At 32.0% G+C, this 26,374-nt stretch overlaps 4 protein-coding genes across 6 annotated transcripts; 2 read left to right on the top strand and 2 right to left on the bottom strand.

Annotated features, from left to right (window-relative positions):
- The first annotated feature begins 388 nt into the window (after positions 1–388).
- On the top strand, positions 389–1,589 carry LOC107942426 (uncharacterized). Its single transcript, XM_016876092.2, has one exon. The coding sequence runs from the start codon at positions 691–693 to the stop codon at positions 1,372–1,374; it is 684 nt and encodes a 227-aa protein (XP_016731581.1). The 5' UTR covers positions 389–690; the 3' UTR covers positions 1,375–1,589.
- A 1,939-nt stretch (positions 1,590–3,528) lies between these two features.
- Positions 3,529–8,474, bottom strand: LOC107942432 (diaminopimelate decarboxylase 2, chloroplastic). Its single transcript, XM_016876099.2, has 8 exons — positions 7,413–8,474; positions 6,341–6,515; positions 5,730–5,879; positions 5,260–5,421; positions 4,699–4,884; positions 4,033–4,155; positions 3,860–3,949; positions 3,529–3,777 (listed from the first exon to the last, which is right to left on the bottom strand). Exons 1-8 carry the CDS (start codon positions 7,910–7,912, stop codon positions 3,697–3,699), a joined length of 1,467 nt encoding a protein of 488 aa, XP_016731588.1. The 5' UTR covers positions 7,913–8,474; the 3' UTR covers positions 3,529–3,696.
- A 998-nt stretch (positions 8,475–9,472) lies between these two features.
- On the top strand, positions 9,473–13,301 carry LOC107942429 (phosphatidylinositol/phosphatidylcholine transfer protein SFH3). The gene is made up of 13 exons (XM_041084526.1): positions 9,473–9,769; positions 9,909–10,173; positions 10,258–10,357; positions 10,458–10,724; positions 10,822–10,899; positions 10,981–11,082; positions 11,177–11,226; positions 11,319–11,418; positions 11,512–11,664; positions 11,736–11,859; positions 11,979–12,364; positions 12,492–12,566; positions 12,681–13,301. Exons 1-13 carry the CDS (start codon positions 9,649–9,651, stop codon positions 12,699–12,701), a joined length of 1,842 nt encoding a protein of 613 aa, XP_040940460.1. The 5' UTR covers positions 9,473–9,648; the 3' UTR covers positions 12,702–13,301.
- A 782-nt stretch (positions 13,302–14,083) lies between these two features.
- On the bottom strand, positions 14,084–19,544 carry LOC107942433 (phosphatidylinositol/phosphatidylcholine transfer protein SFH6). Of its 3 annotated transcripts, none has more exons than XM_041084524.1 (14): positions 19,266–19,544; positions 18,124–18,427; positions 17,598–17,697; positions 17,251–17,517; positions 17,073–17,150; positions 16,856–16,957; positions 16,680–16,729; positions 16,400–16,499; positions 16,190–16,288; positions 15,960–16,073; positions 15,418–15,550; positions 14,904–15,298; positions 14,367–14,441; positions 14,084–14,251 (listed from the first exon to the last, which is right to left on the bottom strand). In XM_041084524.1, the coding sequence occupies exons 1-14, from the start codon at positions 19,297–19,299 to the stop codon at positions 14,231–14,233; spliced, it is 1,872 nt and encodes a 623-aa protein (XP_040940458.1). In that variant the 5' UTR covers positions 19,300–19,544; the 3' UTR covers positions 14,084–14,230. The 3 variants fall into 3 exon arrangements, with proteins under 3 accessions (XP_040940458.1, XP_040940457.1, XP_040940459.1); XM_041084523.1 differs by having other exon boundaries at positions 15,960–16,076; positions 19,266–19,543; XM_041084525.1 differs by lacking the exon at positions 18,124–18,427 and having other exon boundaries at positions 15,960–16,076; positions 19,266–19,401.
- Positions 19,545–26,374: the final 6,830 nt, after the last annotated feature.

The raw sequence follows: 26,374 nt of genomic DNA, 5'->3' as shown, positions 1-26,374 counted from the left end.
GTACAATGGAGGCCTTTGGATTAGGAGTCTAATTGTATTTTATCATATTTACTATTACATATTAGATCAAAGAGTAAACTAATTATTTTATTAAAAATTTCTTTAATTTTTATTATATGTTAAAATGAGATATAACTGAGATGTCATATCTAATTATTTTAGAAATACTACAAATTAAAGTACTTTAGAAGTGGAGAAATGGGTAAAAGATCAATAATGCTATGGAAAAACAATAAACCAATTTATTTTTTCAATAAAGTAGTAAACTAATGGAAGGAATATAATTATAATGTGTCTTTCTTTTTCAAAAGATATTCAAACCCCAAAAAGAAAAAAATAATTTAAAAGCTCATATTCCTTTGCTCTATAAATACCAATCCTACACAGATCTGAGCAATTCAATTACATGAAAATTCCCAAACCCAAAGAACAAAGTGAAGAAATACAAGATTTTAAATCCTTACAAAAAAAAAACAAAACAAAACAGAGCAGATAATATTACTAGTATTACACCTCACTCTGTTTCCTCTGTTTTCTTTATCTTCATCTTCTTCCCTTTTTAAAGTCTCTTTTTTTTTTCCTCTTTGAATTTAATCACCAAATCGAATTTTACCACAAACCCATTTTTGTACTAGTTTTATCCTTCAAATTATTTTCTTCTTTTTTATTTTTTAATTTTTTTTATTGTAAATGGATGCGTTTCATGTAAAACTGGAGAAGCGAAATGCAACGTTGAAGCATAGGCACCAGTTACGGAAGGTGGCAAGAGTGGTGAGATTCGTTGAGTTTTGTGTTCTTTTAGTACTGATAACCAGGTTCACGGTCCATCTCCCCGTCGCTGGCGATTATTTCCGAGGCTTGTCGGTGGTTCTCGTGAGTCCTCGGTTCGTGTTCGTCATCGGGAACGCTATAGTCATCATTCTGTTCGCAAAGGCCGGCAGGTTCTCGAGTCGAGATTCGGGTTCGGTAACCGATATTTACGACGAATTCGTCGAAAAGAGCGAGAAAAACAGGGCGATCCGTTGGTACGAGACCGAAAACAGGGGAAAACAGAGGAAGAAGAGCGTAGACGAAAACAAAACAGTGAGTCTCAATGTGCATACATCAAAGGTGACGACGATTAAGAACTATAGAAGAACACAATCGGAGAATCATAAGACGATGAACTGCAACAAAGCTTGCAAGCAACTAAGAAAATCGGAGTCCGAAAAGTACATAAAACACAATGATTGGGATGAGAAAAGGGTGGTGAAGAGTTCATCATATCCGGAAGATGTATTAAGCAGTGAACAGTTTCGCAACACAGTTGAGGCTTTCATTGCCAGGCAAAAGAAGCTTCTGAGAGATGAAGAATTACTCAGTGATTTTGAGTGACAAAGCAAATTCTGGTGAACCCTTTTTCTTTTCCTTCTTGTTTCTAATGATTGTTTTTTAGGGTTGTGGTTTTCACCTTTTCTTGTCCCTTTTGTTACTATACGAGAAAGAATGGTATAAAACATGAATGTTATCCATTGTTAATAGTTGTTAATAGTTTTATATCGTAGTAGTAATTTTATCTTGAATTTTAAAATTTTAATTTAAATTTGATATTTATCAGGATGAAAATATATTGTCATGTACATGGTTTAATTAATCATATATCTCTTTTGGTTTTTTTTTTTGTTTTTAAATATCAAAAATTAAATCTAAAATAAATTTTTGTTGTCATTTCACCTATAATTTATATATTTATTATTCTTGTTTTAATGAGAAATGTTTGAATCTTAATTCAATCGACATAATTGATACTGTACATAATTGATACTATAACAATACATAAATTATCTTCTAATTTAAGGTTTGGGTATAAATAGTATTATCAAGGTATGATAATAAATTTAACCTTAACATTTACTTCTTTTGTCACTATATCTCTACTTATATTTCTTGGATTATTTTAACTCTCATCTTTAAATTTAGTCAAATTATTTTTTTAATGAGAAAAATGATTGGATTGTTAAAAATTTAACAATATTGACGTGAAAATTCGCATAACAATTCATACGTGTGTCATAAAATTAAAAAATGAATTTTAAAAATTATTAAAAGAAGTCAACAAATTTTAAAAAATAATAAAAAATTTTAAAAATATATCCATGTTAGCAATGAAGTATACACAGAGAAAAACACGGGCTACAATCTTAGTGCCTTTAAGATTTCTATAATTTAATCAATTTAGCCGTTAAAAAAAATCAATTTAACTAAAAATTGAAAGTTGGAGGTCAAAATGATAAAAAAAAAATAAGGTCAAAGTGACCAAATAAAGTAAAGGTTATGGGCTAAATCTTAGTGCCTAAGATTGAAGCTCAACTTGAAAGTTAGGAGTGTTTAGACAAAAATATTAGGTATATTTAAAATATGGAATAAGCTCGGGATTAAATATTTGAGGCTCAAGCTAGGCCCAACCTGTTTATTTAAGTTTAAAATGTTTTATATTATGTAATTTATAACACATGAAAATTAAATTTATGGTAATATATAATACTACTATAATGTAAACACTAAAAAGATAACTATATATAAAAAATTATAATAAATAAAAATATATATAAAATTATTAAGTATTAAATTAAAATAAATATAAATATATTTTTTAAAATTAAAAAATAGCATGAAAGGACATAAATAAATTTAAATTAATTATCTATAAATATAAACGAATTTTAACAAAATTATAATCACATAATTTAAGTGGTAAACCAATGGTTGAAATTGTGATGGTTTTGCCCATGCAATGAAAACTCAGTGTAAAAGTTAAAAGAAATAAGACAACAAATAAACTTTTAACCGGGTCAAATTCTATATAGTCCCTATACTATGTGTTTTATACAGATTTAATCCCTCCACTATAATTTGGTTATTTCCAATCTTCTACTTTTATAAATGCATAATTTCAGCATCTAATCTAAAGTCCATCAAATAATTTGAGGTGGATTTCTAAATATGTGGTTATCAAAGTTAAGGGTGTTCAAACTTCGGTTAAAATCGAATTAACCAATCAAATCGATTTAATTCGGTTAATCGATCGGTTAAAAGGTTTTTGAAATTTCGGTTAGTGGTTAATTCAGTTTGAAGCCGGTTAATTAATTGAATTAACTGAACTTAACAAATAATATTTTATATACATGCATTAGGCTCTTACTGGTTCGGTTAATTCGGTCAAATGAACATTATAAAATTATTTTTTTGATATGTTTTATACATCATTTAACAAAAAAAAAATCAAAACATATAAGGTTTGGTAAATTCAATTAACCGAAATATTTTGGTTCGATTAATTATTTTTGAAAAAATTTTGGTTTGATTAACAATTAAAGGATTAAAAAATTCGATTAATTCAATTAGCATTAATCCGATTTGTTTGATTCGAGTGATGTAAAAAAGTAGAGTATTATTCTTCATGCTGAGTTATTCAGATAAGAAGATTGTATGCCCATATGGCATCATAGTTTTGGAATGTATTCTAAATCTTGTTCATACCCTTTTAGATGCTGAAATTGCCATTACATTAATTCCAATTCAAAGGTATAAAAAAGAAATCATACCCAATTCAGCAGCTTGTTAAATGAAAACTTCAAGTACATCACATAAATCCATGAATTTTGCAAAAACAATATCCAATTTCAAGCCTCAAAATGGACACTTGTTTTGTTCAAATCACAGACCCTCGAAAAAACGAATGTGGTCTTCAAATGTCTCCCCATGCCGGATTTTGGTCACCGATCCATCTTCTTCGACCTGAAAAAGTTACATTAGAGTTTATGGTTGTTATCTCGGAATATGCTAAACATGCAATGTATTCAAGGTTGAATTTCGTTACCCAGTACTCAGGAGGGCGCATCTTGAGATTGTATGTTGATGCCATGCTCATGCAGTAAGCACCTGCATCATGCACCACCAGGCCGGTCCCCTGCAAAAAGCCAAAAACAGAACTTCGGATATTGCAATCTCAAACGATTGATGCTCCATCCATTACATTAATAGATAAAATACCTTAGCTGGGGTTGGAAGTTCTCTCTCTTTTCCCAAGAAATCTGCAGATTCACAGACAGGACCGACAACATCAAAGGTAGAGACGTCTGCATCAGGAGGTGTAGGAGAAACCAGTTCTATGTGCTGCAATCAAATATAAATGGGTCCATTGAGACTATATGGGTATAATTGCATAAACCAGAAGACACAGAAATTTTATGAGGGTTACTAGCTATGGTTTATAAAAGAAAGTAAAAAGAGAAACTAAATACAAATGCATCACAACATAGATTAAACAGGTAAGTGAAGGTGGTGCGCCAAACAGCATATAATCAACCACTTAGACACAAGTTTGAACCAATGCCAACAAGGACTGAGACATACTTAAAACCCAATGTTAGATACATGTCAACTGTATTAGCATAAGTTTTGTTAAAGGTCAAACTTGATAAATGATGATATGGTCATACCAAGCAAGACAAATATCAACATAAATTTGTCAAAACTCAGAAAATGATAAATGATGATATGGTCATACCAAGCAAGATGAACTAAGTCTTTCAAATAAGAAAGACGCTAGTGATGATGAAATAATGTAAGGTAAAAAACAAACCATTCCACATTGAACAACATTTGAGAAAGGATTTTTTAAATTCTGCATGGTGGACATGGTTAAATAATACTTACTTGGTAAGCGTCATAAAGACTAGGACGGATAAGTTCAGCCATACTGCCATCAATGACAATGAAATTTTTTGTTCCATTAGTTTTGACTCCAGTGACACGATTCACTAAGCAGCAAGTGTTTGCAATCAGTGATCTCCCTGGTTCAATGACGAGGTTAAGATTTCTTGAGAGGACCAATTCTCTGACCTACACCAATCACCGCCAAGTTAAACATAACATTAGTCAAAATTAACATTCCTAAGATATGAATTTTGAAACTTTGTACATGGGCAAACAAGGATGATGATCATGGTACATATCACAGCATTTTTTTCAAACATGAAAGAAATTTTCATATGAACAGAAGACTAGGATGCACTTGTTACTTTATTGTATAAAATAACTTTATACAAGCTGATAAAGCTTGTAATGCACGAAGAACATAAACTGAACACATTATGTTTCCAACCAAAATGTGATTACTATGGCCTGGAAGTCAGACCAGCTAGCCAAATAATTCATGTATGAGTAAGCCACAGGCATCGTGACAGCAATTAGTAAGATTTACAGTCTGAGCCTTACAGTGTCAATGAGATCTCTCGGTGTGGGAAGGACGGCACCACTATGGTAGTAATCTATCCCCAAACCACCTCCAATGTTTAAATAATCTACCTCGAAACCTTGGGCACGGATTTCATCAATGTAGTTGACCATGAGAACAGCAGCGTCCCTGAATATATCCACCTAAACAACATAGCATAAGGGCTTCAAATTAGAGGTTGAATGAGCACCAATAGTCTCCATGAGCAATTCAAGAACTAGCTTAAGAACAAAATATTGTTGGATACAGAAAATTGACCAAATTGAAGCGGTAGGTGTATTCTTAGAAACAATTTCAAGACACAAAACAAGAACTAGCTGATCTCGCACCAGTCAACTTGGTTATCAGAACATATTTTGGGTTAACCACTGTGAACCTGCTCTAAAAAATTGTCTTACCATATCTAAGTTGCAGAAAGTTAAATCAGATAAACACACCATTGCTAACATACCTTGGTAATGGTTGAACCAAGATGACAATGGGCCCCAACAAGCTTTAGCTCATTAGGGTGTGCCTTTACGGCATCCAGAAACCACTGCAGCTTCTCATTCCTAATACCAAATTTAGAGTTCTTGTTCCCAGTAGCGACATATGGATGGACCTACAGAGTAATAGCAAAGCATTTAGAATGCATAAACCCAAAACTCAGATAAAAAATCTCTTTTTTAAAGGTCTCCTCTAAGTGGACATGAGCTGGTTTAATGGTGAAAGAGCCATCATGGAGATGGAGATTGAATTATAGAGGTCAACAAGTATGTCGGTAACTAAAACTAGATGAACTTTCTGTTGATGGCACTTCAATAAACAAAAATTACAAAGAGAATGCTTTTAAGGGACAAAAGGTATGAACTGTGCCATACAATAACTACACTAAAACACAAAGTCCAGTTAGCTTTAAACCATTTATTGCCACCCATATTTGCTAAGGTCAACTCAAAACCAAGTTTAGTCAATCTAGTTCAAAAAAGTTATCAGCTTTGTTATAAAATTAAAATTTTGAGTCAATCATATACATCATAATCTCCAGATAGTTAACACTAAATAGTACAACCACTACCTTACCTGTGGATCCACATCCGGGTTGATCCGAAGCAACACATTAACCTTCCTGCCAGCAACTTTTGCAGCTGTAACAATATTCTCCAGATCAAATTCACTATCCACATTCACAAAAACACCTTCTTGGGCAGCTAGGATCAAATCCTCCAAGATCTTCCCATTTCCATTAAATATACACCTATACATTTAGATATAAACACCAATCAATCTAAATAAACAGTCAACAAGAATCACCAAATCATTCCTACTCAAATTAGTAGCAAACTTATGTAACATAACTTGGCAGTAGCACATCTTAAAGCAAGATAGATATATTAAAATATCATGTCATTGCAACGATGGTTTCATTACCAAGTACAATTAAGAAGTCTAGCACCGACAAGCACAAGAGCATACCTAAAATCTTGAAAGCTATTAACTTTTATGAAAAAATTGATAAAAGGTACAAAGGCACTCCCTTGGGGAATGTAATATCTCCTCTAAACAATTTGCCAACCATCTAGATAACCATTCAAACAAATGAATAACTAACGTTTTATTGGATATTGCTTTTTATTCACTTTCTTTTTGTAACTATTAGCTATTTGCTGATTGAAAGTTTAGCTAAAAATTTGTTGAGTGGTTGGACCCTCAAAATGTCCGGTTGCTCCAGTATTGTCCACAGTCAGGCTTTTATCTCCGACCCTGCCAAGAGCCCTGACGAGCATACAGAATGGGAGCTACTTGGAGGCCGCCTAAACAGGCAAAACTATGGAAACTTAGGCATAGTTGGACTCAACTCCCACTTGGTGAACCCAGTAAGGCTCTCAACAGAGTCCGGAGACAAAAGACCGACAGGAGATAATACTGTGTAAATGGTCCGACCCCTTAACAAAATCCAAAGAGAAATCAATAAAAAAAGTAAAAAAACGAGTAAAATGAAATGTACATCTAAACATAATTGATCAATAAACAAAAACCAAACTATTGATTAGAGCTTTGAGAAAGTCATATTCTTTTGCATCCAAATGTGGAGCAAAATACGAAGTAGTTAGCAAAAAAAAAGAAGAAGCAATGTTGAGTGTAAGAAATTTACTTAGTAGGATCAAAGCCGGCATGAAGAGCCAACTTGAGTTCATTGCCACTAACAAGCACAGCACCACAACCTAACTTCCTCAAATGCTGCAAAATCTTCAAATTATTATTCGCCTTGATGGCGTAACCAATGATGGAATTCTTCAAGCCTTCAAGAGCCTCCTTATAAGCTTCCACATTCCTAGTAATCTGAGGCTTACTGTACAAATAAAAGGGCCTCTTTTCGACTTTCTCCATGATGTCCTGAACCTTGGTATCCTCACAGTAGAGGAACCCATCAAGGGATTTCGTGAAGCAGTGTTGAAAAGTGGGGTTGAGGGTTTTAGCAGGGTTCTGGGAGAGCACAGCTTTGAGGGAGAGAGATTGGCGCCTAAAGAGATTCTTGGAGGCCCTGAGGGGCAAAACGGGGAGTTGGGAAAATGGGTTTTGCTTCAAAGGATGGTTTAGGGTTTTGGGAAGAGATGCGGCGTGAGAGAGATGGTGGTGAGTAGTCGCCGCCATTGATGATGAAAATGCAGCAGCGTGTGCGTTTGTTGACTGCTAGTGCCACAGAAAAAAGGATTTTCAATTTGTGTTTTGTAGGAAGCAGTTTTAATTGTAATAATAAAGTTCAGAAATCAGATCCAGGATTGGGCTATTCATCCTCTTCATCGGTCCATTTCAGAATGTGGGCTCTGCATAAATATAAATGCAGTAAAATCAAGAATTTCCGGGTACCATTTTCAAGCCCAGAAAAGAAATCATTCAGCTAGCTAATCCTGTTTCCAACTACCAGTACATGAAAGCCAACGTCGATGCTCTAAACATCATCCAACTCGGCTTGGCACTCTCGGATTCCCAAGGCAATTTACCCGATTTCAATACTCCCTTCTGCTATATTTGGGAATTCAATTTCAAAGACTTCGATATCCATAGGGATTATTGCTATAAGGACTCCATCGACTTACTTAAACGACAGGGCAATGATTTCTTGAAGAACAAGTACAAGCGCATCCTTTCCAGCGATTCCGGAATGATGCTTTCCGACCTTTTATTTAACTATTTCAGAGGTTTAACCTGGATCAGCTTCCATAGTGCTTACGATCTCGGGGTTTTATTAAAGAATATGACACAACTGTTGTCAAATAATGCCGATTCTTTTATAGAATAATTGACTTATTATTTTGGTGAAAAAATTTTCCACATCAAACATACTTTAAAGTTCCGTCCGTGGGTTAGACTATTTGTTCAAATTCGAAGCTTTATTTGTAAAGTAAGAAAATTTGAATAAAAATATAGATAAAAAAATAGATTTAAAAAAAGAAGATTTATTTTTTAAATAGATTTTATCTTGGCATATATATTTATTGACGATTTTACAGATTTTATATGCCTATATATTTATTTTTATATTTTTAATTTATTAAGAAATACTTATTTAAATATTTTTAATGTATTTGATGTGTTATATATTTTTAAAATTTATTTTTATATAAAAAATAATTTAAAAATATTTATTACAATTTAATCATGTCGAGTTTAAGTTTACCATTTTTAATATAGACTGAATTTAAATAAAAATTTAAATTTATTTTTTGAATCGAATTAGCTAAGAATACATTGACTCGACCAATGATGACTAACCACCACTAATGTAAAGCAAATTTACTATCTTCCCCATGCTTCAAAACCCAACTTATTTTCGTATGTATGTATATATATATTTGATATAAAAAAGATGATCGACGAACTTGATCATAAGTTAAAAACAACAACTTCATCAAACCCTATTCTTGTTAATGGTGGAGTATTATTATTATTTGGTTAAATGAATTAAGGATTGATAAGTGAAGTTGAATATTTTTATTTTAAGGCTGAAAAATGAGATGGTGATAATTATTGGTATAACAATTGGCATGTAAGAAAAAAAATTCAGAGTTACAGATAATAAAATTCAAATTTAATCTTACGTGTGAAATAAAAGGTTTGAATGGAGTGGCATGCATATCGCTAAGATTCTATACATGGCCTTTTGACAGATACTCTTTTCAAAGTCTTTACACCTTTCATCAACATTTAACAAATTATCTTCACAACACCTAAATTTGTCTAATATCAATCATGCCATGCTGTTTTGTATTCATATCCCTGAGCCTCCTATTTATTCAATATATATATACATGGTATCATCAGTTTCTCTTTCATCTTGTACATATAGGTTTTTTCTTTTTCTCTTTTTTGGGGTTTAGCAATATTATATGATCTTGGTGTTGTGCATTTTGATTTTAGTGTCTGGTTTGCTAGAAAATTTTAAGGGTTGCAGAATTGTGATCATGGCTGATACCTTGGCTCTACCTGTTGAACCTCAAGTTAAAATGGGTGAGTCTTCCTTTTTTTTCTTTTTTTCTGTTCTTTTTCATTCTATGATTCATGCATTAATGCAATGGGTTATTGTTTTTGAATTTATGAAAGGGTTATAAATTCTAGGGTTCGAATTTACGTCCTGTGTTTTGTGCAGGTCTTGAAAGATCCGATACAGACAGCTATGAGGATGAGAGGAAGAAAAAGCTTGGATCTTTTAAGAAAATGGAAGTCAGTGCCTCAAGCAAGTTCAGAAATTCTCTTAAAAAGAAAAGTAGGAGAGATAGTAGAGTTATATCGGCCGCAAGTATAGACGATAACCTCAACCCTGAACAGCTACAGGCGGTCAACGAGTTCCGTCAAGCACTCATCTTAGATGAACTACTGCCTGCTAAACATGATGATCATCATATGATGCTAAGGTCACAATCTTTCATTGACTAGATATTCTATTGCACATTATCTTTGGATGAAAGACTAAGCCATTAACTCATTATGATTTACAGGTTTCTGAGGGCAAGGAAATTCGAACTCGATAAAGCGAAGCAAATGTGGGCTGATATGCTCCAATGGAGGAAGGATTTTAGGGCTGACACAATCATGGAGGTAAAATAAGTAACATTGAATCACATTGCTATATTATGTTCGAACACTTTCTATTCTGCATTCTGAACTTGCTTCTTTCTGGGTCGGTTTCGTTGTTCAGGACTTTGATTTCAAGGAATACAATGAAGTGATTAAGTATTATCCTCAAGGATACCATGGAGTTGATAAGGATGGGCGACCTATTTATATCGAAAGGCTCGGTCAAGTCGATGCTAACAAGCTGACTCAAGTCACAACGATGGATCGATATCTGAAGTACCATGTAAAGGAGTTTGAGAAGACCTTTGCTGTTAAGTTCCCTGCTGCTTCCCTTGCTGCAAGAAGGCAAATTAATCAAACCACAACCATATTGGATGTTGAAGGAGTGGTATGCAATATATGTTGCTTACCTGTATGTATGTATGCTCTAAACTTTGCTTCATTGCACATCTAATGCCTATGTGTTATTATAAATGAACTTGCAGGGTCTTAAAAGCTTCAACAAGGCTGCAAGGGAGCTGCTTCAGCGCGTTCAGAAGATCGACAATGACAATTATCCCGAGGTAGTCTTACTTCTTAACCACAGTTGGCTACAAAGTTTTTTCAGTAAAGATGAAGCTAATTCGATGCTTTCAATATTGTAGACTTTGAACCGAATGTTTATCATCAATGCCGGCTCTGGATTCAGGTTCTTATGGAGCACGGTTAAATCGTTCCTCGACCCAAAGACCACTGCAAAGATCCATGTAATTATATGAACTCTCCAAATTGCTTGAAGCTATACGTGATTTTGATATGTCTATAGTGTTGATAAACAACTTTTATGCTATATATGACCAGGTTTTAGGTAACAAATACCAGAGCAAGTTGCTGGAAGTAATCGATGCTAAGTGAGTCCCTTCTTGACCGATCGAAATCTTCGTTGTTTCACTCTTTATGTACCTAATGTCTAAACATTTCTTTGTTGTGGTTTCTCTGACAGTGAACTGCCAGAGTTTTTAGGCGGTAGCTGTGACTGCACGGACAAAGGGGGTTGCATGGCTTCGGACAAGGGTCCATGGAATGATCCAGCAATATTAAAGGTGTTCTTTCACCTAAAGATTGATTGGTTTCTAATAGCATTTTTTATTTCTTTATGAAATGATTAGATGGGGTATTCATGTTAACGATCTTAGAGAGAACAAAACGGTGAGTTCAAGTACACGAGGAATACGTCGGGCATCAAGGACATAGCATGCCGAGACATGAAGATGGACTGTTCCACCGAAACAGCTACAGGAACTGCTGAATGGCATGAAGAGAATACACCACTATCTCCTGTTTTTGAAGTGAGTTTCCTCACTAGTGTGCTTCTTAACACACAAGAAATCCTGGATTAAGATAAATCATTATCATGCAGTCTCCCATCAAGAAAAAGTGCCTTGATTCCTTTGCCTATGACAAATGCATTCCAATTGTCGACAAGGGTAACGATTCTTCTTGGCCTAAATCCGTGGAAGACGAAAAACATGCCATTTCCAAAGGTTAGATATTTTCGCTAACAGGCTAATTCTTTTAACTTTCGAGTTCCATGAAATTATGTTCTACGAACCTGATGTTGTAACATCTAACACCATCACTTTTTATTTCACCAAAACTGCAGATTGTTGCCAAGTGAAGGATGATGGGAAAGGAATGAACACCAGCATCTTCAGAGGAATAATGACATTCATTACGGCTATTGTAGCCATGATTCACTTGTCTCGCAACATACCAAGCAAACTAAGCGAAGTTGCCATGTACTGTGTTCGATGTTACTACTCGAAACCGAAGATCACAGGCCACGCAGCTGATAAGTTGCCACCACCACCGCTCCCTATCACAAGCGACGATTACTTGGCCATGAAGAAACGCATGTCTAAGTTGGAAGAGATGGTGAGCTTTCTCATGCAGAAACATGCAGCTATGCCACCTGAGAAAGAGGAGATGCTGAATGCTGCACTAAGCAGGGTCAGCATCCTGGAAGAAGAGCTATGGGCAGCTAAGAAGGTAACATCTATACATACATACAACTTGGTTAACTTTAAGAACTCATACCCCCAAAAAAATCCGAAGAAGAGCATGCATTCCTCACTGCCAAAGTATAAATTGTTTCTTTCCTTTGTTGCTTATGCAGGCACTTCGGGAAGCCCTTGATAAACAGGCAGAGCTTCTAACCTACATTGACAAGAAAAAGAAGCGGAAGAAGTTCGTAAGTTACAAAGCTTTTACGGCTGCAATACTTGTACAATCTTTTACATATGTATACATATTGAGGTGTATGTATATATAACTCACATCTCATTTTCTTGGATTGTGGTTGCAGAACCCATTCCGCTGGTGCTGAACCTTGACATTGGGTGGCGGACAGCAGTGGTGATAACTCATCCCACAGAAAAAATTGGCTTTTTTTCATAAATAACCCAAAATTTATATTATTTACAAAAATAACTCACTTTGAAAATTATGTACATAAATTACCTGTTTTGAACAGTAAACGTCACTAACGCCGTTGCCATTGGTATCATCATCCTTGGTTTTTTTTTTTAAAAAAATATTTATTTTGGGTGTCATCGATACCATTAAAGACACTGAACTGAAGTGTGATTATATAAAAGGTTCAAGGGTTGATGAAGCAATTATCTTTTTAGATTGAATAAGTGGTGAGGCCAGTAATTAAATGCTTTTAAATTATTTGTTTATTTGCATGTTAAGTCTATTTCATTTTGAAATTAAATTTAAATAACCCTTAAAAAATATACGAATAACAAAAATAAGTACTTTTTAATTTTTATTATTTTTTAAAAACAATAAACTTAAAAAGCTATATAAAATTCTTATATCCCTCAAAAATTTTCCTCAAGATTCTATATAACTTTTTAAGTTTATTATTTTTAAAAAATAATAAAAATTAAAAAGGACTTATTTTTGTTATTTTTATATTTTTAGGGGTAATTTAAATTTAATTTCAAAAGGAGACAGACTTAACATGCAAATAAAAAATAAAAAAAAAGTTTAAAAACATTTAAAACTAGAGCCACCGGGAGAAATGACACGACCATTTTTTTATCCAATCTAAAATGGTAATTGCATCATCAAGTACCTAAACGTTTTATATAATCAAACTTCAGTATGGTGCAATCAATGGTAACGACACCCAAAAAAACTTCTTTTTTTAAACCAAGGGTGGTGACACCAATGCCATTGACGTCACCAACATTTACGGTTCAAAACAAGTCATTTACGTACATATTTTTCAAAGAAAATTTTTCTAAATAATACAAAATTTTGTATCATTATTACAAAAAGCCGAGAAATTCCTTTCCATTAGTGCATTCTTTTATTTAATTGAGTATATACGGTCATAGTTGTAAAGTATTGTTCAGGAGTTCAAAATGTAGTCGTTAAGTATTGAGGAACTCAATACTGTAAAAAGTTAGGATGGGATGACATTTTGTTCATAAACAAACAAAATTGCTATTTTAGGTAGCTGCTACAAGTTGAAAATCTGTGTAAATATAAACTGTTAATGTCACTTAACCATGCAGTAAATTGAGTACGTATCCGACATGAATATGTTCATTTGATACAACCAAGATTACTATTTTAGGTATCATTTTGGTTGCTAAATTTCTGACATTAAACCCTTCAAAACCAAGTTCTGAATCTTTAACTTAAATAAATGCAGCAATTCCAAACATTAAAGGAGAGAAATAAAATGGAATGAAATAAGACAACAGAAGGATAGTTCATTTAGGGTTCTTGTACATTTGAGGGCAACAAGATTTGTAATGGAATCAATTTCGAGCGAATAGTAAAAAAGAAATGAATTCAAAACACTATGCAGCATTCGTAGTCTCCATGGGAAAAGGCAGATCACCAGCAAAACTTCTTTTTCTGAAATAGAGAGGGAATACCATTCACAACCATCGAATAATAAGAACATACGACATAACCATAAAAAATTAACCAGAACATGTACGAAACGTATAGGAAACATGAATTACCGTACCCGCAATTTGGCTTCCTCTTGTCTGTCTAGGTAAGCAAGCAGTTCTTCTTGCCTCATCAAAGCATCATGAAGAGCCTATCCGATAGGGCAAATGCATGCAAAATGAAAATTAGGGCAAGAAATAAAAGAAAAAACTGTTGTAAGCGTGTCAAAGTAATTGATTAATCAGTTAATACCAAATATTCCATAGAGGAAATCGAGATATGGTGAAGTCACCTAAAGGCTTCGAGTCTTAAATTTGACACGAAAACAAGTAATAAATCAAACTTCAGAAGAAGATTTTCCCCAGCTTTGCACTAATGCAAAATGCAATGACAACATTATCATCTACCAAGCAACTAACAAGAAATATGAACAACATTTGAAGCTACGTAGCCATGTAAATAACTCATAACTGAAGTACCAAGGATGAGACATTCATCACTCTAGGACTATTAGTTTGAATGACGTACTAGGAGGGAATAGATTAGGGAGTTATAACAGAAATATGGACAATGGTTTTGTAAATAATAACAAAATTAAAGGTGCCAACATTACCTTCTTGGCAGCAATTAACTCTGCTTCAAGGGCATCAACTCGACATACAGCAGCATTCAACAATTCCTCTTTATCATAAGGCATCACAGATGGCTTTGCTTGTAGTGTATCAACTTTCTCCTCGAGCTCAACCAACCTCTTGAGCACAGAAGATAGTAGATCTGCCTGAGAAAGAGGTGGAGAAGGGGAATGCTCTTCCTTTCGAGTTGCATCAGGGGTAAGTTCAGTAATGTTTTGAGAATGACCGGAAACTGTGCCAGATAGCTTTCTAGTTATATGGCAGGCTACTGAGCGCAAAAGAGTGTAAAGAGTTATGAAAAAAGTCATAAGAGTCAGCAAAATCCGAGCTCGAATTCCTTCTGGGGTCTTGGAAGTTTCAGGCAATGTTAATACACCTGAATTGCAAAATAGCATTTCATTTTCTTAAGCATGTTAGAAAACGACTAAGCAAGCTTTTAAGAGGAAATGTAGCATCTAAATGGGTAACACGGTATACAAGATTATATTTATTAACCTTTGGAACCAGAAGGCATCAGGGGGGAGGTTGGTTTCTTCCAACTAGCATCAACAGCTTTGTCAACCATCGGAACATATTCATCATAGCCTGAGAAATTAACAGCATGGCCTGTTTTCCCAACAACCTTAGTCTGCATGAGTTACAAAGCCAAAGAAGAGAATTACCAACACTGCCAAAAATGTCAATGATGCTAAACTTGGGTGTATAAACTGATAAGATCAATAATGAAATCATGATAATCGTATATCAAAGCATATTGTTGATTGACAACCAAACAAAACAAAGAAAACACTAGAAAATGCAAATAGTTTATTCAAACAAAAAAAAAAGCAAAAACGTAGTCATACTTTATAACCAGTTTCATGTTAATGTACCCAGCATTCCAAAGCATATTAGTGCACCAAAAACAGCAATCCATGTTAACAGTTCTTGTATTAAACAGTTTATATGCTCATAATGAATGTATTATGATACAGCAATAAGTAATGTACTACAATTCGATAACCAATATGAAAGGTTAGGTTGTCAAAAGAACCCACTTCTTCACGAACAGGGGTCAGCCTAAGCTGTGAATAATTCTTCATTGCTTTTGGGGATGCAATTTCTTCAGCTTCTGATCCAGATTCTGCCGTGGATGTATCACTTCCTTTCAACTGCTTCACACAACACAAGCAATGAGATAATGCAAAAATCTTACCTCAAAAGTTGACAGGAATGTCAAAAAATTGTCAGAACAAAAGGATCATTATGGGTTAGAAAGATCATATACCATTAGATAAGGTGGCTTAGCATAAGCAATAACCTTCCCATTACCGTTCCAAACTTTTTCAACTTGTCTGGCACGCCGTGCTTCACAATTAACAACCATCTGAGAGAGAATACACAAAATGAAATGTTTTCTTGGTTACAAAGTACGCTGATCAAGCCCTTGAAATTAACAGCATCGACAACATATCATAAACCAAGACCAGCTTATAACCTTCAATATTTCGGGATTTCTCCAAGGCCCTTTATCAGAGCGAAGGCACCCTCCCTGATCTGCACAAGTACAGCTACCACCCAGAAATTCTGGCAACTCACTGAATGGAATTTAAATATCACTGTAAGCTTTTTGATAGAATGAACCAACAATAGAGTGATAGATAGTAAAAGATATATTTTATGTGCAAAGAATGATGGGAAAAGTTGTATTGCAAACTAGAGTAAGATAGAGATAAGTCAACAATATAACATGTCATGGAAGTTCTAAGACCATTTACCTGGCATCAATGATCTCAAGCAATTTGTTCTGGTACTTGTTTCCAATAACCTACAGTCAATGCACATTACATTCATGTATGATTAGAAATCACCAACAAATAAAGGGAATGAGAATTGAAGAGAAAAAAGAAAAATACACAATTTCAAAAATATAGCAGAAAATTTATTCGAATACATGGATCTTTGAAGTTGTTTTGGGATCCAAAAATGTCTTCACAGTGTTCCACAGCAGCCTAAACCCAGGTCCAGCATTGATGATAAACATTTGGTGAAGCGTCTGCATAAGAGATAAGGCAACAGCATAAAATTTCGGCTCAACATAAAACAATATAAGAACTTTGATAGAAGCATGACTTTGTAATTCAACATGCAAGCACATTGAGATGGCAGACCTCAGGGTAGTTGTCACCATCAATCTTTTGCAGTCGCATAATCAGATCCCTTGCAGACTTGGTAAAATTCTTAAAGCCCTAATAATAGGAGAAAAGAAAAACAATCAACACTTAGCAACTACGTGGCAGCCAAATATTCTGATATTAACAAGGCAACAAATGATAACAAAACACTTACCACACCATGAACATCTAAAATTGTAGTGCTTGAATCAATGTGTCTCCTTGCTGCAATTGTACAAGCAGGAAACTTAACACTGAAGGCCTTCTCAAATTCCCGGACATGGTATTTTACATACCGATCCAAAGTTGTAACTTGCATCAGTTTGTTTGGATCAACTTTTCCCAATCTTTCAATATACACAGGTCTACCCTCCTTATCAACACCATGATAGCCCTGAGGGTAATACTTTAAAACCTCATTCAACTCTGAAAACTCAAAATCCTGAAAAACAAGGACAAAAATGCAGTGACAACACGGATGACAATCAATGCTACTTCAGGAAAACAGTGAACAGTAATTACCTCAATAATGGTGTCAGAACCAAACTCCTTCCTCCATTGGAGCATATCTGCCCACATGTGTTTAGCTTTATCGATATCAAACTTCCTTGCTTTCAAAAACCTATGTAAAAGCAAGGCTAGAATTAATTATTTCTTCTAGCAGCATTTTAACTTAGCAAGGCAAGTAAAAGAGAGAGCAGCAGAAATGATGCCGAAGCCTTCAAGCATATACAGAAAGGATATATCACAATCAGCAAACAGAAACCAACCAACTTATGCTTTAAAAGCAAAACAATAGCATGACTACTAAACTCACAAAACTTGTTATGTTTTTTCTAATCAAGCCAATTAAATTCACACCCAAAGTTTAATCAATGAAATAATGTTTGTAAATCATCAGAGAAATTACAACATAGCATGCATAGAATGCTGGGTAACTAGGTTGTCCACCACTTACTTTACAAGAGAACCGAACTTATAAAATTTGCGTCATAAAAGAATAAGCCAATAGTAATCAACACTATGAGAAAAAGAATGAGGCGAGCACCTCAACATCATGTGATAGTCATCATGTTTTTCCGGAAGCAATTCTTCCATAATTAATGCTTGCCGAAATTGATCAACAGCCTGCAGCTCCTCGACATCACGAATATCCTCAATGGATACAGAGCTGACACGGCCATCACTTTTCCTTCTACTACTCTTCTTCTTGAGAGAATGTTTAAATCTAGTAGATGCATTTAAAGCTTTCTTTTTTAGAGATCCCATTTTCGTGCGCCTTTCATCTTCAGAGTTCTCAAAATCAGACTTCCTCTCTCTCTTTTCATCACTACCTGAAATCCCCTCAAAGCCTACCTCATACAACACACCAAAGGATTGTATTTCAAATAAGTACTGCTATTAATTGTTATTAAACAAAGAAATGCTAAGAAAAATCAAAGAATTGATTTCCTTGTAAAATCAAAGCAAAAAGCAAATTATAATTCTATTCTTTCTTGTCAGATTCATATATTATCTCTGAAAATTATTCGGAAACATTAAACACAAAATCAACAGAGCATGGTAAAATTGCCAAACTAAAACACAAAAATAACGATTAAATGTTCCAATGTTATATCTGAAAACCAAATTAAGAATCGGTTTCCTTTCTTCTTTGGTCAAAATGAGTTTAAATTTCTCCTTCTCTATCTGCACTACCACTAATTTCTAATCAACGAAACTGAGCAAAAAACGTTACGCCAGAAATAGTAAAATCAGGTCATCACTACCTTAAAACCCCTCAAGGCCTACCTCATAACATTTACCAGAGGATTACATTTACAAACAAGTACCGTTGTTAGATAAAGAAAGGACAAGAAAAATCAAAAGCGAAAATCTAAGTATAGTTCTTTTTTCTTCTCATAGATATATATTATCTGAAAATTGTTCAGAAAATCCTAAAACACAAAATCAACAAAGCATTGTAAAATTACCAAACTAAGACACAAAATAAATACATAGTAAACGAAAATAATCTGAAAGACTAAACAAGAATCGATTTCCTTTCTTCTTTTGTCAAAACAAGTTCTAAATTTCTCCTTCTCTATCTGCACTACCAGGATTTCCTAAGCAACCAAACTGAATATAAAATGTTACGTCAGAAATAGTAAAATAAGTTCAAAAAAAAAAACGAAAAAATGTTTAACTCACAAGGCCTAGCAAATCGATCTAGTGGCCCCGACATCTACGCTCCCTTGGACGAAAGAATCAAGACGGCGCAGCCGCCACCGGTAATCACAGATTTGTTATAATCGGATCAATTTAGTCTCGCGCGCCTTATCAAAAAAACCAGCATTACAATAAACAAAAACAAGAATAAAAAGTTCTACGGAGAAGAGTCCAAATATGAGGAGCTTTGAATTTTGTCTTTCTCTTTTACTTTGTAGTCTCAATTTGTTTACGGAAAAAAAAAGGGAAAAAAAAGAAAAGAAAAAGAGAGAGTGCTTACTGGGTAATAATTGTGTTTCCTGACTCACGGATCACGAGGTAGATCGGACGGTCATAAATGCCTCTGACCAGAAATTTATTCTATCTTGAATATCGTAGCGGATTATAAAATTAGAATAAATAAAATAATTATTGTTTTTGGTAAAATAAAATTTAGAAATTCAGTAAAGTACACTACACGATAACGAATGGATATAGAAATAAATGAAGGGGCAAAAGAGTTTTATCACAGGAGCATCTCTTATGGGTTTGATGATTCGCATGTTTAATACTTGGTTTTGTACGCGTTAGACTCTGACTCAGTTTTTTTAATTAATTTTAAAGTTTCGATTTATATATAAATTATAAGAATAAATTGTATATTTTATGAGTAAATATAACATATATTTAAAAATTATAAAAAATGAATTTGTCAAAATTTTAAACTATTTATTGATTATTTTAAAATTCAAGTTTATTATTTTAATTAAACGCTCATTTGTTTTTATAGGACCAATTTGCAAATTTGCAACTATATTTTACTTCACTTTGATTGAAAAGTAAATTTAATTAAAAAATATTTATTTTATTTTAATATTTAAAAATAATAAGCTAATTAATATAATATTAAAATTAATTAAAAAATAAAAATCATGTTTTAATATAATAATAAGCTAAATAATAGCTATTAAAATAAAATATTTAAAAGAATTTTTCTTACTAAATTATGTTTTAAATCAAAATTAATATTGAGTATTAAAATCCAATTAAAAAATCAAAATTGGTGAAAAATTATAATAAATTTCAAGATGTTTGGCAAATATAAAATAGAAGGTTTTTCATTTGTAATAATAAATATCAAAGTAAATAAAATAAAATAATAAATTTTAATATTCATTTCTAATATAATTATAAATTTACATTTTAATCCGTTTTTATATGATTTTTTAATACTATGACCTAATCGTTGGCCAAAATGTTATTTTATAAAATAAAATTATAAAAATAATTAATTTTAATAACAGAAATAAATAAATTTTCTTAACTATGAAAATTTATGCGAACAAATTACGGAGTTTAATTTTAAATCCGATACGATAAAAAGGGATAAAATCATATCCATTTTTATGACGGTCAACGCAAAAATGTTGACTTTAGCTGTGAAGGAGTGTAGAAAATCAGGAATCTGCGGACTGCGGGGGCTATTGTCACTGTAATTAGTTAATGATTCGGTCACTGACGGGTGTGTTTAATAAATTCCGGTACTATTTATTTTATGGTATTTGTTATAATATTAATATGCTTCCAAGTAGGAACAATCTTTCTCTTTTTGACTTTTTTTTTTTAATTTACTTTCTGATTAATTGCTTTTAATTTATGAAAACATTAATAGTGGGATAATAAATGATTACTTGAAAAATGCCACATTTCATTGCATGCCTTACGCATGCAATTTTCATTGCATTAAACGCTCTTTTTACTTTTACTCAATTATTTGCTCTCATTATACTTCAAAAAATAAAACTCAATTTATTTTGAAAAATTATCCCAATTTAGGGCGTAAAAAGTGAAAAGTGAAAATTAAAAATTAAAAATATAAATAAATTGGAATTCTTTTTACATTAGTTTTTGCTTGTTTTGATGACATTTCGTTAAAATTACGATTGAATCTTACCTTATTTTAGTGCTAATTTAAAGGAGTTAGTTTTTTAGTTTTAATGTTTTAATAATTAGATCGGTGATAGGCATGGGAAAAGAAAATGGATTTGGGATACAATGGTTTTTTGGGATATGTTTAGTAGCGATTGTGAGCTATAAGGTATATTGGATAGTTTACTTCTACTTCAAAAATAAGGTTACGATGAAGTCATTATTCAGTCAGATAATTTTGAGAATGATATTATGAGAATGACACATAAAATAATTTATCGTAATAAGTGCATTATATTACGTAGTAAAATAATAAGAAATTTTAAATATAAAAATAAATATAAAACGTGTCACAACTTAAATTAATTTATAATATTAAAAAACTCCACAAACTATATATATGAAATAATTACCTAAAAATAATTCTCTTATTTATGTATTTTTTATACGACTCTATGCTATTTTTGACAAAGAAATCTCCGACCAAAATAAGCCACAACTTGTAGTTTGTGTATTTAAATTATTACATTTATAATTTTCTTAGCTGTTATATTTGTCTTTGAAAATAAATTAAAAGGTTATTTTAATATGCATTTAATTTAAAAATGTTAATCTTAATTATTGTTTTGTATTATATTGAAAGTTCATAACTATCATTGTAGACAAATTAATAGAATTTTGAGGTCACGCTTCCGGATTTGATTATTTCGGAGTTTGAATTTTTTTGGATTTGGATTTTATTAGATTTATTTTTTTTAGATTCAAGCATTTTTAAGTTCAAGTGTTTTTTTTGTTTGAATTATTCCAAGTTTAAACTCGATTTGGTTTAGTTTAAATTTTTTATATACAACGTAATTATATATACTTACATAATTTAAATGTTTACATATTAGTATAAATTATTAATTATTATATTTATACTACTATTTAAGTGTTTGACTGAGTTGGTGTCATAAGTCAATTCGATACCAACTCAATTAAAAAAATTACTAAAATAACTTTAAATTTTTAAATAAATTAAATTATTATGAGGCTATTTTTATTGTTTTCTTACTTTAAAAATATATAAAAAAATTAAAACTATTGAAATTTGAACCCGTGTCACCAACATATTTATTTTTTTACCACTTCAACCAAAAATTTTATTTTGGTAATTTTATATATTTAAATTTGAGTTAATTCCACCAGACATCCTCATACTATGAACCTCATTCTAAATTAGTTCTTAAACTTCAAAACATTCTAATTACGTCCCTAAACTATCTATAGTATATCAATCAGGTCCTTTCATTATTAAAAACTATTAATTTAATTATTAAATAGCATGTCAGATCTTATGTAACTAAATTTAAAATAAAAAAATAATGATAAATAGAATGTTATTGCGTAACTTTTATAAGTAAAAACTAAAAATAAAGTAAAACTTGCAAAAAAAAAAAAGGGTTGAAAAAGCAAGTGATAATTGAGGTTGTATGTAAATTTGTAGATATTTTTTTTATATTTTTGTAATTTTCTATTGTTTTTAAATAATTTTGAATAATTAAAAATTTTTTGGTAAATTTCTACAATATTTTTCATAATTTTTGCATTTTTTATATTTTATGATTTTCATAATTTTATATAATTTTTATATTTTTATATATTTTTTATGATTTTAAATATAAAATATCAATTATCACCATGCAGCACAATCCTGGTGTGGTACGTGACAAAATAAGCCAAAATCAAGTTTTTAGGTTCAAGATGGGGCTATTTTGCCACCTTTACCGAAATCTTAGTCTTCTTTTTTGTTTCACAATCAACAACCGTTGGTTATAGCTGGCCCTCCTTGCCACTACTACACTATACTATGACTTTCTTCCTTCTTTGTTCATCCTTTCCGTCCTCTTTTTATCTCCTTTTGAAAAGATAAATATTTCCCTTTTCTTACAAAACTGACCCATGGGTTAGCCATCGTTATCTTCTTTTGTCAACCTTTATCTAATGGAGTTGATTTTTTGGTCCTTTCTTTCATGGGAGAAGGTCTTGCTACAATTCTTTTCTCTCGATTCTCAGTTTTTCCTTTGTGGCATGTGTTTCAGGGTTTGGTAGCCTTGTCGGGGACGGTACAATTTTTTATGTTCCTAGAATCCACACACTAATAGGTGGCTAGTATCTCTTTGCATTGGCTTGATTCCTCTGTTGTCATCTTGGCTTCAAACATCGCCTCTGTTTCCCTAATGATTAATGTCATTTATGGTTTTGTGCCTTCAAAACAAGGTTTAAAGGTCTCGCTAGGGAGAACATGGACTCTACTATTCAAGAATCAGTGCACTGGCGTCGAGTCTTTCGTGCATAAGTGTCTTAATAACATTAAAGATAGGCCTGATTCCCCTTTACTCTCATGATTGAAGGCTTGGCAATGACTTCCAAATCTGTTTTTCATGGTGTTGTTTGCTAACACACTTTGTAACTTATGCTTTTCATGTTGTTGTTTCCTTTTTCGACTTTTGTTGCCCCCTATTTTCTGGTTTCTTTTTGTCCTGCTTAGGGAGCAATGTAGGTTTGGATGTCTAGGGGTTTGGGCTGGTTTCCCTTATCCATTTGTTTTTATGTAACTCGTCTTTTATCATGTATAATTGTCAAATTATACTCAATTTCTTTACTTATTATCGATGCCAACTTTTTTTTAGGTTATAATTACAATTAAAATTAATATTGCTGAGTGTATACTTCTCTCTACCTCTTCATGGAGGCCCATCTTCGTATTTATAAGTCACAGTCCACTGATGTGATGTAATAAGGGTAAATAGATGCTATGCATGGCAACACGTTACCCTCTAGGGTGACACGTGTCTTCAGGTGCCCTTAAGAGGATGTTGATGAGCAGGAGAAGGCGAGCAAGACAGTGACTAGCTAAACTATACCTTGTGGACTGAGATAGGTGGCAAGCACACATGTCCTTTATAGAAAAGCTGGAGAATGGGCAAGCTAGACAATGATGAGAGGTTGGATCTCGAGTCGGACCAACTTTGAAAAAAGAGCTAGTGGAACTTATTAATTATTAGGGTAAACTATTTAGTTGGTCACCTAATTTTTAGAATGTTTTTATTTTGGTCATCCAAAATTAGATCCTTTTAATTTGATTACTCAACTTTTAGGGTAATTTCATTTTAGTTACTCAAGTATTAAATCTCTAATGACGGTTAATTGACATGCCATATCATGTTTATGTTTTCATTTTGCTTACCGAACTTTTAGGTTGCTTTTATTTTGGCCACCCAAGAAATATTTTTAAAGTATTGATAGGATAAAAAAAATCAAGGATTAAAATGAAAAAAGCTATAGAAACTAAAATAATACACAAAAATTGTTAAATTGTACTTATTTATCCGATTGACAAAAAATCTATTTTTTTAATATTAAAAATTTAAATTTCAAGCAATCAAAATAAATTGAATGAATTGTTGACAATTTTTTATCCTTTGATAACATCTATCGATTTGTTAATTTAAATTTTTATTTTAAATTTCTAGATTATCTTCAATGAAATCAACTCAAATAACTCATATTTAATAATTATCTACGAAACTAAAAATTTTGTTGATCATATAATCTTGAATTTTCCATGCTAAACTAAAAGTAAATGAAAAAATACTTGCAATTAATTAAATTAATTGTTTGTTCTTTGTTTCAGTAAAGAAATGAAAAAATTTATGAGTTTTCTTTGGAGTGGAAGATAAAATTAATTAATTGTAAGAATTTATTTTTTTAACTTAGCATGACAAAAATTCAAGATCATTTAACTAAAAGAAATTTAAGTTTCATAGGCAACTATTAAAGACAATAATTTTCATTAATATTTTTTTAAATAATTTCAAAATTAAATAATTTGTAGAAAATATTTTATCCATTGATAATGCCAATCGATATTGTTACTATAAAATTGAATGTTAATATTTAAAAATTTATATTTCAAAACCCAAATTTATAATTTTCAGTAATGGGATAAACAAAAACAATTTGACAAAATTTGTATATTATTTTAATTTTTACCACTTTTTCATTTTAATCCTTGATTCTTTTACCCAATCAACACTTATTGCCGTTACAGATTTCATGCTTTGGTGACTAAAATGAAAGCACATTAAAATTTGAGCGAACTAGGTAGTTTATATTAATTATTATTGTTAAAACAGGCTTTGGTGGGCCGACTATAGGCCTTTATTTTGGGGCTTAAATTGACCCAAAATTAGCAGTCCAATAACCCATTTTTAATATTTTTTTAAATTAAGGTATTTTTGGTGTCCGTATAAGATTTTTTTGAGATTTACATTTATTTTTTTCAATTATATTATTTTTAGAATTCTAAGTTAAATTTTCTACTTAAAAATATGATATATTTTATCATTTTATTTAACATTGTTTTACTTTTTTTTAACAATCTCAGTATAGTTTTAGATTATATCTGTTCTTTTTTATACAATACCTAGAATTACCCATTACCCCTCTTAACCCTTAAATAGGAGGATAATGCACTTCAGCGCATTTGAACGCACGTCCTCTTGTATTGACAACAATATTAGTACCAATCGAGCTAAGACTCAATCGTCTACTATATTTAACACTTATAGATTCAATTTTAATATTTTATTAATGCACTTCAGCGCATTTGAACGCACGTCCTCTTGTATTGACAACAATATTAGTACCAATCGAGCTAAGACTCAATCGTCTACTATATTTAACACTTATAGATTCAATTTTAATATTTTATGCCCGAATGAAACATCACATTGTTGTGTCTTGGAACTAGAGGTGTCCATGGGCCGAGTTGGGCCTGACCAAAATTTTAGGCCCATTTGTTAGGCTGGGTCTCGCTTAGCCCGTCCGTATTAATTTTATTATATAATTTTTAAAATATATATAATTAATCAAAAATACTAAAAGCATTAAAATAATTGTTTCGTAACAAATTAAAAATAAATAAATATATATATGTATACTTAAATAACACTAAGATAGGTGCAATTTAACAAGTAAATACCTCTAAAATAGTAACAAAATTAACAATAAAACAAAAGTTATACAAAATTCAAGCAATAACAATAAAATAATACGAACATAATAGTGAAAAAATACAAGAAAATAACAAAAAAGAGAGAGAGAGAGAGTAAAAAACAAGGAAAAGCATCAATGTGTGT

Source organism: Gossypium hirsutum, chromosome A13, assembly GCF_007990345.1.
Source record: "Gossypium hirsutum isolate 1008001.06 chromosome A13, Gossypium_hirsutum_v2.1, whole genome shotgun sequence".
NCBI lineage: Eukaryota > Viridiplantae > Streptophyta > Magnoliopsida > Malvales > Malvaceae > Gossypium > Gossypium hirsutum.
Note: the sequence above shows the minus strand (reverse complement) of the source record. Positions and strands in the feature narration are given on the sequence as shown.

What these genes read in the sequence shown, in the direction of transcription:
- LOC107942426 (XM_016876092.2), top strand. Translation starts at nt 691, where the DNA reads ATGGATGCGTTTCATGTAAAACTGGAGAAGCGAAATGCAACGTTGAAG.
- LOC107942432 (XM_016876099.2), bottom strand. Translation starts at nt 7,912, where the DNA reads ATGGCGGCGACTACTCACCACCATCTCTCTCACGCCGCATCTCTTCCC. An exon ending in AACTTCCAACCCCAGCTAAG is followed by an intron (nt 3,950 to 4,032) that starts GTATTTTATCTA and finishes GGCTTTTTGCAG; the next exon opens with GGGACCGGCCTGGTGGTGCA. An exon ending in TGCGCCCTCCTGAGTACTGG is followed by an intron (nt 3,778 to 3,859) that starts GTAACGAAATTC and finishes TAACTTTTTCAG; the next exon opens with GTCGAAGAAGATGGATCGGT.
- LOC107942429 (XM_041084526.1), top strand. Translation starts at nt 9,649, where the DNA reads ATGATCTTGGTGTTGTGCATTTTGATTTTAGTGTCTGGTTTGCTAGAA. An exon ending in ATGATCCAGCAATATTAAAG is followed by an intron (nt 11,419 to 11,511) that starts GTGTTCTTTCAC and finishes TAACGATCTTAG; the next exon opens with AGAGAACAAAACGGTGAGTT. An exon ending in CACTATCTCCTGTTTTTGAA is followed by an intron (nt 11,665 to 11,735) that starts GTGAGTTTCCTC and finishes ATTATCATGCAG; the next exon opens with TCTCCCATCAAGAAAAAGTG.
- LOC107942433 (XM_041084523.1), bottom strand. Translation starts at nt 19,299, where the DNA reads ATGTCGGGGCCACTAGATCGATTTGCTAGGCCTT. An exon ending in GTTCTGACACCATTATTGAG is followed by an intron (nt 17,518 to 17,597) that starts GTAATTACTGTT and finishes CTTGTTTTTCAG; the next exon opens with GATTTTGAGTTTTCAGAGTT. An exon ending in AGTTAATTGCTGCCAAGAAG is followed by an intron (nt 14,442 to 14,903) that starts GTAATGTTGGCA and finishes CCTATCGGATAG; the next exon opens with GCTCTTCATGATGCTTTGAT.